The sequence below is a fragment of the Tupaia chinensis genome, unplaced genomic scaffold, assembly GCF_000334495.1.
Source record: "Tupaia chinensis unplaced genomic scaffold, TupChi_1.0 Scaffold000465_1, whole genome shotgun sequence".
In the NCBI taxonomy this organism is placed as follows: domain Eukaryota; kingdom Metazoa; phylum Chordata; class Mammalia; order Scandentia; family Tupaiidae; genus Tupaia; species Tupaia belangeri.
In genome coordinates, this window is record NW_006159974.1 from 2126253 (window position 1) to 2138324 (window position 12072).

Consider the following 12072-nt stretch of genomic DNA (forward strand, 5'->3'; position numbering starts at 1 on the left):
GAGGACAACAACTCGGGCCAGGGAGACATCATTGGAATGATTAAAGGGGCCAGGGCCTGGCTCTCACACAGGTCTGGGAACTGTGTCATTCTCCCAACCAAACCAAAAAAACTCCTATTCCCCAGAGCATTGGGTAGTGCACTCGAAGTTTTCACTCAGTAGGGAGAATGCAGCCCTAGGCCAAGTATGTCCTAAACTGCTCCCAAGTAACCCAAGTAACTTAACTCCCTTCCAGAGCGAGCTCAAGATTTCTTTTTTTTTTTTTTTTTTTTTGAGAGGTTTTTCGCTATAGGGCGCGTGCGCTCGCCAGACAGACAGAGAGAGACAGAGAGACAGTAAGAAATCATCCCCCAGGGGGATGGTCACGCCGCAATCCCTTCTCCTCCATTCTCCTCTCGGGATCTTGGGCACGCACGCACACGTGTCCGGCGTGAGTTTTAAGCCACTGGGTCCGGGACGCGAACTGCGGTCAACTACATGGGAGCCCAGCGACATAGCCATTACGCTAACTGCTGGTTCCTCATCAAGCTCAAGATTTCTAAAAACACGAAACTATTCAGCCCTCAACGAGGTCAAAACCTGGCATTGAATCATGGCTGAGCATAAAGAGTCAAGGAAACATCACCCATGATGAGGAAAACAATCACCTGACACTTATCCAGAACTAACACAGACACAAGAATTATCAGAGAATAACTTTTTTAAAAAATGGAAAACAAGGGGCCTGCAGGTGGCATGGGGGTTGTGGATGCTGGACTCCCACATGGCCCACCTCTGTTTGAGTTGTGGACCTGGCAGCTTGCTTTCTCACTTTCTCTCTCTCTCCCTCCCTCTCTCACTCTGTCCCTCTCTGGTCAAGTTAAAAATAAATAAAGTTAAGTAAAATAATTCTTTTAAAAAATTGAAAATCAAATTAGGCCCAAGAGCAGATAAGATTATTTAAAACCAAAACATAAATGTGATCAAATCATCTTTGGGAACACAAAAGGAAGAAACACAAGATGGAAGTCAGAAGTACATGTTTTCTATCGGTTGGTTGCTGAGAGCTAGAGTTAAAAGTGTAAAAATTGTGGAAACACTGAAAACATTTTAGATATTTTAAAATGTAGGTGAATTTCTTTGTAGGTTTGGCATTTTGCTTTGTTTTTTTGTTTGTTTGTTTTGTTTTGTTTTATTTGCTATAGGAGGTGTATGCTCGCTGGCGAGAGAGAGAGAGAGAGAGAGAGAGAGAGAAAGGGAAGGTGAGAAATCACCTCCCAGGGGGTATGGCCTTGCCACAATCCTTTCTCCTCCAGTCTCTTTGGGACTTTGGGCATACACACACACATTCGCCTGGTGTGATTTTTCAAGCTGTCAGGTCTGGGACTTGAACCACAGAGTCAGCTATATGAAATCCAGCACCTTAATTACCATGCCACCGCGTGCCCGGCCCCGCCCGCACCGTCGCGCCACTCCGGAGAGCGGGCGGTCATGCTGTGCCCCGACGCCGGGCAGACGCCAGCCGGAGGGCGGCGAAGTGCGCTCGAGATGGGCACTGGAGGCGGGCGGTAGCCGGCCGAGCTCAGCGAGCCCGGCTGGGACACTTCTGCGGGCGCTAGGTCGGAGCCCTGTGCCAGGCCGGGCAGGACAGGAAATACCAAAATATTCATGGACTAGTTCTAAATCTGGAGCCCAGATGAAGCTGAACTAGTATGGAGTTCTTAGCTTTTCAAGATCCATATGTGCCCAGCTTAATCACCACCAACTCCAGTGTCCAGGCTTCCCTTGGTTTCATGGCGAAAGAGCAAAACTCTGATGATGGAAAGGCAAAGGACTTAATTTGCTTCAGTCTCATCTAAAGTCAACTGAAAAGTGAACCAGAGAGTGGTGCCGCCATGGAAAGAAATTCAAGTCTGTGGAAGAACTTAGTAGATGAACACCCAGTCTGCACAGCCTGGAAGCAAGAGGCTGAAGGAGCCATGAGATCAGAGTGACAGTCGATGGTGAATTTCTGCACTACATTTCCCCCCTCCAGTTCCTGGATTCTCCTGAGTGGGATTCTCTGAGACTCACAGAGGAAGGCATTTTTCAGGTAACCCTTACAGCAGAAACTGATTGTCGATATGTGTCTTGGAGGAGAAAGGAATTATATTTGCTTTTTGCTCAGCACCATTACAACTCCCGCCTGTTTTCAGTTTTAATTGGCAGTGACATTGCAGACAAACTCTATGCCCTGAATGACAGGATATATATAGGAAAAAGACACCACTACGATACTCGGTTACCCAACTTCTACCAACTGTCAAGTCCAGAAATGCCCAGATCAACCCTGACAGGACATTTTTGGAATTCCAGACAATACTGTGAGAAATGACATCAATTCTGAAGATTTATAATGATTAAAAAAAGACTATCTTCATCATTCCCCAAACGAAGCAGTAAGATAAAATCGAGCTTACTAATATTTTTATAAATCAAATTCAGAGGCAAGATGCCATTGCTGACTGTTTTATTCATCTGAACTTCTGCATCGTGAGTAAATTTTACAAGGTTCAAAAAAAAAAAAAAAACATTACCGTGCCACCTGCTGGCCCCTATTTGGCATTTTTTTTTTTAAGGAAATAAATTGAAAAAAAAAAGTTTAAAAAATGTAATAATCAAAATAGTAGATGATATTTCCCCTCCCATCCAATCCCTCTTTCTGGAAAATAGACAACCTACTGCTTAGAGAACCATTAAGTTTTAAAATGTCCCTACCTGCCCTAACAAGCATGCAAAAAGGCTGTTATTAGAACTGTATGCTTTTAATCAGTACTTTAAAATCAGGTTTAAAACTCCTATTTCTTTTCTTTATTTTTTGGGGGTGGAATTTTGTCATAGGGTTTGTGCAATCACAGGAAAGACAGAGAGAGGAAAAGTGAGAAATCTCCCCCCCGGGGAGATGGCCACACTGCAATCCTTTCTCCTTCATTCTCCTCTCGAGATTTTGAGCATACATGTATACCCCTGGCATGGTTTCCTTTTTCTTTTCTTTTTTTCCTTTAGAGAGATTCTTGCTACAGGGTATGTGTGCTTGCTGAAGAGACAGAGAGAGATAGAGAGACAGAAAGCAAGAAATCACCTCCCTGCAGGGGGATGGCCATGCTGCAATCCCTCCATTCTCCTCCTGAGATCTTGGGCATGCACACACACACATCTGCTGTCGGTTTAAAGCCATCAGGTCGGGACTCAAACCACAGTTGGCCATGTGGGAGTTCAGCGACATAACCTCTACACCATCTGCTGGTTCCCGCAATCGCTTCTCCTCCATTCTCCTCTCAGGATTTTGGTCATGCATGCACACGTGCCCAGCATGAGTTTTAAGACACCAGATCTGGGACTTGAACCACAGTTGACTATGTGAGTCCAGCAATGTAACCATTATGTCATCTGCTGATACCTCTGGTGTGATTTTCTTTCCTTTTTTTTTTTTATTTTTAAGAATTATTTTCTTTAACTTTATTTATTTATTTAAATTTTATGAGAGAGAAAGAGTGAGAAAGCAAGCAAGCTGCCAGGTCTGGGACTCGAACCACAGTTGGCCATGTGGGAATCCAGCACCCTTAACCACGACACCACCTGCCGTCCCCCACCCCCTGCAGGATTTTCAAGGTGCTGGGTCTGAGACTGGAACCACAATTGACCATGTGGGAGTCTGGCACCCTAACCACCATACCACCTGCTGGCCTTGAAACTCCAATTTATTTTAAATCAATAGTCTAGATGCTAGACTAGCTTCTGAGTAGGGCCCCGTGTTTGGAAGGATCCTGCACTTGGCTAATTTTCTGCTGTCCTCATCCTGGAATTCTTATTAGTCTTTGAACAAAGGGCCCTGCAAGTTCATTTTGCCTTAGGCCTTATAAATTGTATAATGGTCCCTCCTAGAACCAGGTGAGAGGCCTCAGGCCTATCATCTTGGAACTATGTGTTGCTGTTTGTGAGGTGTTAAAGGCCAGAGCTATGTCAGAAATGGAGAGGCCAAGAGGGCCCTGTGTTCCCAGAACCAGGTGTCCTAATGAAAATGATAGGCCCAGGCCTGGCCCCTGGGTTTCCTGAAACCTGCCCATCCCTGGCCCTGACTGGGCCTGGCTCCCACAGATCAACTGGAGCTGATAAGAGTAGTCCAGGGTTCATGTTTAGTGTCTTCGCCCCAGTCTTTCTAGTAGGCCCTGATCCCACCGAGTCCCCTGTGGTGGAAAGAGGGCTAAGGAAGCTCTAGGCGCTGCAGAGGTCAGGAGCTGAGGTGTGAGAAGGAAGCAGGCCTTGGGCAGTGCTAGGGAAATGAAGCTACCATGGATGACAAGCAATTGGTTTCATAATATCCACTGTATGGGCACTTCTCTCATTGTTTTCATGTTGGTTCTGGTCTTTTCCCCTACCCCTTAAGGTTGATCAACTACAGAGAAATCGATTGTCTGTGTTGAGGCCAAAGAGTTCAGTTGGAACTCAGAAGGTTCTGGCTGCAGGTTTGGGCCAGACAGAGGAGGCAGCTGCCTCCCCACTGAAGGGCACTTGATTGCAGTGAAAGGCGTGGGGGACAAAGGGAGACATTGGAGGCAGGAGCAGCTGGGGTCCCGCACTTCAACTCCCCAGATTTTGCCCTCCCTCGTTGTAATACCAGACTCCCCTGAGAAGTAAAAAATAAGTTTTCTCTGTTTAGTCTTAAACATAATATTTACCAGGTAAACAGATAAATGTGCCCCAGAGGCCTCGGTAATTTAAGACCAGCTCAGGCTCTCCTTCCCTCCTGACTAATCAATTCCACTTGTGCCCTGTGCTTATGGTCCTGTAGTGCCCACATTGTCATAGCCTTCATTTCTACCTTTCGCAAGACACAGTCCCAAGTAGCATATAAAGATTGACGAGATCCAGGTGTCCTAAGAATTCTTAGTGTTGAGTTCCTAACCCAAACACAACTGACGATAACATCTCGCTCTGGACCCTCCTTGAGACCGCCCAGCACCCAGAAAGCAGCACAATTCATCAAAGATGACAGCAGAGACATTTTTCTGGAACACCCTTGCATTTCAGAGCCCTGTTCGCCACTCAGTTGTGGAGACAATACTTCAAAGAGTCTTGGCTCTACCGCCAAGACTGATTGACTTCTCCCCTAATATTGTTGATATAATTTTTTTTTTAGATTTTTTTTTTTTTGCCATAGGGCTTATGTCCTCACTGAAGAGAGACAGAGAGAGGGAAAGTGAGAAATTACCCCATATTCTCCTCAGGATTTTGGGCATGCAGGCACATACACGTGACATGTTTTCCAAATCAACACCTCTAGGACTTGAACCACAGTTGGCCATGTGGGAATCCAGCACCCTAACCACCATACCACCTGCTGGCCCGATACCAATTACTTTTTAAAAAGTCTCCTCCCCACCCACCCTACACTAGCTGAATCCCCCTCCCTCCTTTCTGTCTTGAGTTGAATTGAAGCCCTGATCCCAAGTACCTCTGAAGGTGACCTTATTTAACGATAGAGTCTTTGTAGGTGATCAAATTATTTTTTTTTTTTTGCCATAGGGCTTATGTCCTCACTGAAGAGAGACAGAGAGAGGGAAAGTGAGAAATTACCCCATATTCTCCTCAGGATTTTGGGCATGCAGGCACATACACGTGACATGTTTTCCAAATCAACACCTCTAGGACTTGAACCACAGTTGGCCATGTGGGAATCCAGCACCCTAACCACCATACCACCTGCTGGCCCGATACCAATTACTTTTTAAAAAGTCTCCTCCCCACCCACCCTACACTAGCTGAATCCCCCTCCCTCCTTTCTGTCTTGAGTTGAATTGAAGCCCTGATCCCAAGTACCTCTGAAGGTGACCTTATTTAACGATAGAGTCTTTGTAGGTGATCAAATTAAACTGAAGTCATAAGTATGAACCCTAATTTAATAAGACTGGTGTCCTCATAAAAAGGAGACATTTTGACAAAGGCAGACCCACACACAAGGAGAACGCCTGGTGAAGATGATGGCAGAGGTCAAGGTAATGCTTCTACATGCCAAGAAAGCCAGAGTTTGCCAGCAAACCACCAGAAGCTAGAAAGAGACACGGACCAGACCTTCCCTAGAGCCTTGAGGGGTGTGGCCCTGCCAACACCTTGGTTTTAGACTCTGGGCTCCAGAATGGAGATGATAAGCTGCTGTAATTCTAAGCCAGCCAGACTGTGGTGCTTGGATACAACAGCCTCGAGAAGCAGCTGCAGTTTCTTTCTGGTCGCCTGTGGTGGCAGGTGTAGGTTTGACGGGAAAGAAGGCCACTGGAAAAGCTCCTCAGTGGTGAGGGCCTTTGGGTTGAGGACCAGGGTACGGCCCTTAAAGGTTTGGTCCTTAGATTCTCCCAGAAGAGGGTGAGGGTGGGAGGGTGGTGGGTATACATGGTGGGCGAGAGGGCCCAGGACAGGAAGCAGGTGCCGAAAGGGCAGAGGAAGCGTGCCGTGGACACGAGATGGAGGCTCCAGGCCTGGGTCACATTCGGACTGGGTGTGGCACTGAGAGGGCACTGGGCAAGGCAGGGCAGGGCTGTGGCGTGAGAACACCATGTCTCGGTAAGAGGCAATATAACCAGATGTGCTAGAAGTGAGAGGGCATGTCCACAAGGAAGGGCCAGACCAAGGCCGCTAGGCTTTCCCTATGCCCACGCCCTATCCTGCCATCCCTACCCCAGGCCTGAAGAGAGGATCTGAGAGGGCCAGATGCCATTCAGAGCTGGCCAGGAACCTAAAGACCAGCTGATGCCAGGTCCAGAGATGGGGGGACCACAGAATCCTGGAGAGCAGGAACAGAGTCTGAACATTTACAGAGGGGAGGACTGAGGCCGGGGACGAAGGGAGCTACAGGATGCAGGATGTGGAGAGAGGCCCAGGAGGGGCAAGGAAGAGGTAGGGAGAAGAAGGAAGGGATGAGAAGGAGAGTGAAGGGGACAAAGGGACACAGAAAGAGATTAAGGGAGAAGAAGAAAGAAGGGGGGATGCCAGATGGTGGCACAACGGTTAGGCATTGCTCCGTGAGCCTGACCACGTGGGGTGGGTACAAACCTACTGGAGACCTCCCTGGACATGCTAGGTGTGTGTGTGTGTGGCCATGGTCCAGGGCTGGCTGAGGTTGGGGTATATTGTGGTATGAAGACCCTGTTGGAGGGATGTCCCTGCCCTGTTTCTCTTGCTTATGGGGAAAAAAAAATTCTTTTTTTTTTAATTTAAAAGAGTGAACAGAGTAGGTGAAGGGATCTGAGAGAGCTGGGGAAGTCCTCCCCTACAGAGGTCCATGACAGGTCTGAAATGCCACCATTGGAGATGTGTGACCAAGGGTCTGGGCGGCATAGGAGGCAGGGGAGAGGGTGTTACCATCACTGCTAATAGGCCAGCAGCCCCGGTGACACCATCCAGGAGATGGGAACCCTGTAACCTGCATACTCCTTTCCGCCTTGACTCCCCTCCTCCTTCCCTGGAGGCAGCGAGGGGCACAGGCAGCTCCCAGGAGATCTAACAAGAGCCCACTGTCATCCCCGGCTGCCAAGAGCCTGGTCCCACAGCCACGAGCCCGAAGCAGCTGAGGTGAAGTCCTCGGAGGCCCCAACTCTAGTCTTTGGGGAAGAAACTGAGGCCAGGGATTAGGTGAGTGGCCTTGTGGCAAGACCTGGTTCAGGTAGGATTAGAGCTGGGGCTCCTGAGACCCCATCTTGTGCCCATTTGGCTAGAGCCCTGTGACCCCCCTCAGGTGGTACAGAGATGGCCGGGTCAAGAGTGAGAGGGAACAGGCCTTTAACGCATGGTCTCATGTCATGGGAGGAAGACTTGGGCATCTGGTGCAAGCTGGGAGATCAAAGAGCTGGCGAGGGATACTCCCTGGGTAAACAGAGACGTCCGTCCAGAGAGGCACAGGCTGAACTGCAGGTAGAGGGCACCCATCGGTGTCCCACAGGCAGTGCTGTGAGGGCAGAGGGACTGGGGGTTCACTCACCTTGTCCAGTAGCAGCTTCGGTGGGCAAGAGCAGGAGGGTGAGGGCCAGCAGGCAGAGCGCCATCGTCACCAGCCTTGCCATCAAACTCAGAGAACAGGCGCCTACCTTTCACCCTCCTGGCAGCTGGCAAAATGAATAGCTGCTGAAGAACCCCAGAAATAAATGAGCCCCGAAGACCTTTGGCCCCTAAGATACTGAGACCTGGGGGCCAATCCACACCTGAGTCAGATTACGAGCTACCCTCATGACTCGGGTCGCCAAGGCCTGTTCTAGGCCAAAGGGCAGAGGGTGGGGAAGCCCATCCCTGGCCAGGCAGTTCATCAGCATGCAGGCAATTGATTCATCGCCCATAGCAGGGCAGGGGCCGCGCAGGGCCTGCCTGCCAAGGAGAGCTGGGGAGAAGCCCCCGAGAGGGAGGCGGGAGGTGGAGAGGTGAGCCTGGCCTGAGCCGGAGAAGAGGAAGGTCCTGTGCATTTGACTTTAGCTCTTGGCAAGAAGAACCCCTCCTTTTCTCAAGCCATTCTTGTTTGCCTGTGCGTAACCCATCAGGATATGGGATGCAGGTTATGGCCACACCTGGGCCCATGCACAACCCTGGATGGCTGGAGTTCTTGAGTCAGTGGGCTCAGTGGGCCCTATGGCCACCTAGATGGTCCCTCTCCTCACCCCTCAGGGTCAGCAGAGTCAAGTGCTCTCTCCTTGCCTTCTGGGGGCTCCCACCCCTCACTCTTGGGCCTGAGGTCTGCTCATGTTCCCAGGACCTGACCCTCGGCTTGTCTGCCGCAGAGACCTCAGGCAGAGGTGGGCCTGGGCCTGTTTGGCTAGAGCAGGTGACAGGCCCAAGGCGGCCCACACTCTGATTGCCCCCTTAGTCCACTCCCCCCAGACCCAGCCCCCATCTAGCCCCCAGCAAGGGAGGAGAAAGAAACCTCTCGTGTCACACTGTGCACTTTGAGATTCGCTTTTATTGGTAGGGAAGCTCCACCGAGGGGGAGTCGCTGAGGAGCAAAGGAGGGGGTCAGGGTGTCTGGGACCCAGGCAGAGGGCAGGGAGTGGGAGGGCTCACAGCCCTGCCTCCTCCCTGGCAGGCACAGGACTCCAGGCCCGACTCCAGTTTTCTCTTGGCTATCCATGGGGCCTGTGGAGAGCTCTCCATCTGCTACTCTCTTGCCAAGGTCTGGATGAAGCATGGCTGCCTCTGATAACTCACTTCATGGTTCTCACCACCTCTGGTCTCTGAACACGGAGCTGCAGGGCGAGATGACATAGACAAGGTGAGGCCAAAGAGGGGAGGGAAGGCTGCGGGCAGTCCTGGGGGCAGCTCCTGTGCATCACCTCTTTGGTGGGGTCAACATTCTCCAGGGAGGGCTGGAAGTGGCTGTAGGCCTTCTCAAGGCCGAATTTGTCCTCCTTCAGATTCGGGCCTGTAGAGAGAGGTAGTGGAGTGAGAGCCAGCCTGGGGAAACCTCGGGGGACACCCAGTGGGATTTTCTTCTGTAAAAGGAACAGTGCGTGGTCAGCCTAGCACATGCTAAGTTATTTCCTCACTGCCATCCTCCACTGTTACCACTGACTTATGGGGTCTTGACAAACATGACTCATACCCGAGAAGCTGACCCAGTGTGACCTCAGAAAGGGTGGGGGTGGGGAAAGGGGCCATCGGCGTCCCTCCCTCCTGTGCTGTGAAGTCAGAAGTCACAAGTCGAGAGTGAGGGTGGAGCAGGGGTAGGGCCACCCAGCAGTCTGCAGGTTCACACATCATGGCAACAGTAACCACAGCAGGCCACCCAACTCCTCCTGGAATCTTCCTCCACACTTGTTCCTGGGGCCAGCACCGCCCTCCTCAGTGCTGCAAGCACTGGCTCCCCCTGGGCCTCCAGGCCAGGACTTGGGTTCTCCCTGCATCCCTTGGCTTTGTCTTTCCTGCCTCCTTCAACTCCTCTTGCTCTGTCTGCCCTTCCACAGCCTGCCTGGGGCCTTGTCTTGTGCCCTCCTCCCTTCCCACGCCCATGTTCTCCCCAATGAATGGACAGATGGACACGAGCACAGGCTGACGTCCTACCAGACCCACGTGAGCTGGTGCTCCCACAGCTGCCCCCAGGTTGCAGACCTCTCCCTAGGTTTCAGACCTGCCAGCCCCCAGCTCAGTGTGCCTCCAGCTGCTGCTTCACCCCCAGATGGTCCCTCTCAGGCAGTGGCTCCCATATCCAGACCAGGGATGGGCTCGGATACTCCAGGAAATCTTCCCCAGTCCTTCTCCATTCCCTAGCTGTAAGTGACGTGCCCTGTGGGGTTCACCTCTAAAGTACACGCCTTCCTCTTCCCTCTGCCACTGCTAGCTTAGCCTCGTGGTCCCCTTACCTGGCCTCTCTATTCTACTGCCACCTCCTCAAATCCACTAGCGTGAGCTACTCAAAATGCACAACTGGTCCTCCTGGCTTAAAGCCCCTGCAGTGGGAAGCCTCCAGCCCACTGCAGCCCCCAAAGCCCTCCCTGGCTCTGCCGACCTCATGCCTCTCAGCTGCCTCTTTCTTGACGAGACTGGGCCATACTTAGTTTCCCCCACAGGCAGAGCTCATTCCCACCTACATGCCTTTTCCTGTGCAACGTCCCCTGCCAGGGATGGCCTCTCCTTTGTCCTCACTGGGATAAGGTCTCCCTCCTTACTGGGCTCTGCAATCTCCGTCTTTTGTTTGTTAAAGCAAGAAGCAAACCACCTACTCTTGGACTCTCAGAATCAAACCCAACTTGGAGGATGCCTCCTCCAAAACCCACCCCCACCCTGGCTGGGTCAGGCCAAGCTCTGTGCTCCTGTGTGCCCTGGGCATGGCCCTAGCATCCACTCAGCTGAGTGCCGTCCTCTCAGTGGTCTCTAGGGGCAGGATCCAGTTCTGGGTCACCCCTGTACTCATGCGCAAGCCACAGGTGTATCAGAAAGAACTAGGCAGGTAGACACTTGGCGTTTGCTCAGGGCCGGGGCGTGGGCAGAGGGGAGTAAGCAATGCTTGGAGCGAAGGCTTGTGCAAAGAGATCAGAGCAGGCACATGCTGTCAAAGAACACCAAGGTGGGGCCACGCGGAGCCAGACCGACAGCTCTGGAGCCAGAGGAGGCTCAGCACCCAGGAAGGCTCCATGGAGAGGGTGGCATGTGAACCAGATCTTGGAAACCGAGTGGGAGTCGGGCTTTCTCATAGAGATGGCTGAGCAAGCAGAACTTTCCAGACTATAGCACCACGGTATGTACAAAAGCAAGGAGGAAAAAAAATGATGGGTGTGAGCTAGGCAGGAACTTGACAGGGAGGAGCTGAGAAAGACTGGAGGGTCAGCAGGGCATGATGGGGGACTAGATCAGGAGCTACAGAGGAGGTGGATGGACTTGGCTGCAAAAGCAGACCTGAGAGGGCTGTCCCCCATAGCTTCAGTGGGGGGGCAGGACTCTCATGCCACCCTAGGCCCACATGCACTGAGCCAAGCGCCTTCCCTCCCTCTCTCCACCCCCAGCTTTGCCCGCCCCAGGTACCTTCCCAGAAGCCTGTGTTCTGAAACCTGCCAGGGACGCCTGTTTGCCACTCAGGAGACACAGCGTATTCTTGCCTGCCAACAGAAATGCCATGAGTAATTGGGGGCAGGGAGGCCAAAGAAGGGGCTCCGTGGTCCTTGACCTCACTTTCCCTTGAGGGGACTGTCATGGGCACAACCCTGAGTCAGAGGGGCCTAGATGGTGACAGAGGAAGAAAAGCGATGTCACCATGGTCTCTCCTCACAGGCACTGGCTGGGCTTCTTGGCTGCTCCTAATTCCCTCAGCAAGCGTCAGTTTCTTTATCCTTGAGATGGGGCATTGCGCTGGAGTCAGGGCAGCTCCCTGTGACTGCTGGCTTCTGGCCAGATATGCTAGGCACCTCATGGCACATCCAACAGTTCACTTATTCCACTTCACAGCTGGGGAAATCGAAACCCAGGAGGCTCATTTACAGCTTCTTGCTGTAGAAATGTGGCAACTCAGGTGATAACAAATAGCTGGTAATTCTGTCATATCTTTTTTTTTTTTTTTTTTTTTTTAGTGCTTTTTGCTGAACGCCG

The 12072-nt window shown here is 51.4% G+C and overlaps 1 protein-coding gene across 1 annotated transcript in view; it reads right to left on the reverse strand.

The window, feature by feature from the left end:
- Positions 1 to 8965: 8965 nt before the first annotated feature.
- Positions 8966 to 12072, reverse strand: part of MUC12 (mucin 12, cell surface associated) — a 14241-nt gene continuing 11134 nt past the window's right edge. Inside the window, exons 7-9 of the mRNA XM_027774637.1 lie at positions 11512 to 11585; positions 9327 to 9415; positions 8966 to 9239 (exon numbers count right to left, since the gene is read on the reverse strand). Of these exons, the coding sequence (XP_027630438.1) occupies positions 9198 to 9239; positions 9327 to 9415; positions 11512 to 11585 (205 nt within the window). The 3' untranslated portion in view covers positions 8966 to 9197. The remainder of the gene's footprint in view (positions 9240 to 9326; positions 9416 to 11511; positions 11586 to 12072) is intronic.